The 932-nt window shown below is 44.5% G+C and overlaps 1 protein-coding gene across 1 annotated transcript; it reads right to left on the bottom strand.

Moving 5' to 3' along the window:
- Nucleotides 1-209: 209 nt before the first annotated feature.
- LOC105306200 (olfactory receptor 51G2-like) lies at nucleotides 210-926 on the bottom strand (the record flags this gene model as incomplete). The annotated part of the gene is made up of 1 exon (XM_011381110.1): nucleotides 210-926. A coding segment is annotated over one exon (717 nt), but the record flags the coding sequence as incomplete, so codon positions are not given.
- Between the last annotated feature and the right edge of the window lie 6 nt (nucleotides 927-932).

The following is a 932-nucleotide window of genomic DNA, read 5'->3' as shown; positions in this document are numbered from 1 at the left end:
ATTTTTGGAAAATACCATCTGCCACATCATAGTACACTGTATTTTCCCCCAACCAGAGTGAGAGTTCTATGAGAGCTGTGATTTCTGGTTCATTCCTCTACATATTTGTTGAGGAAACGATCTCCTCCATTTCACGCACATTAGCTATTATAAAGGATAGAAGAGTAAGGGTACATTAAAGGAAATAGCACCTTCAACACTAGACACAACTAGTAACAAAAGGCACGGATCACACGGTCTCGGATCTGTTTGGTCTTTATACTGTAGATAATGGGATTCATCAGGGGAGGAAATAGAAGATACACAAAACCCATGATTACTTGGACCAGATGAGGTGCTTCTTTCCCAAAACGGTGGATGACAGACAAGCCAATCATAGGAGTGTAGAAGAGAAGCACAGCACAGATGTGGGAAACACAGGTGTTAAGAGCTTTGAGTCTCTCAGCCCTGGATGCAATGGATAGCACGGTATGCAGGATCAGGGCATAAGAGAAGAGAATGAGCAGCGAGTCTATACCCACTGTGGAAACAATGACAAACATGCCATAAATACTGTTGGCTTTGATGTCTGCACAGGCCAGTTTCATCACTTCTTGGTGGAGACAATAAGAATGTGAGAGAACCTGGGAGCCACAATAGGGGAACCTTTTGAGCATAAAAGGTAATGGAAAAATGAGCACTACACTTCGAACCAGGGAAGCCAAGCCAATCCTGACAATGACTGTGTTGGTGAGAATGGAAGCATAGTGCAAGGGACGACAAATGGCCACAAAGCGGTCAAAGGCCATAGACAGTAGCACAGAGGACTCCAGGAAGGACAAGCAATGAATGAAAAAGAGCTGGGTGAAACAGGCATCATGACCAATATCTCGTGCCCCAATACAAAAGATGCCTACCACTGTAGGGAGTGTGCAAAGAGACAGACCCAGGTC

Source organism: Pteropus vampyrus, unplaced genomic scaffold, assembly GCF_000151845.1.
Source record: "Pteropus vampyrus isolate Shadow unplaced genomic scaffold, Pvam_2.0 Scaffold431, whole genome shotgun sequence".
Classification (NCBI taxonomy): Eukaryota; Metazoa; Chordata; class Mammalia; order Chiroptera; family Pteropodidae; genus Pteropus; species Pteropus vampyrus.
The sequence above is the reverse complement of the archived record's forward strand: the minus strand, read 5'-3'. Positions and strand labels throughout refer to the sequence as shown.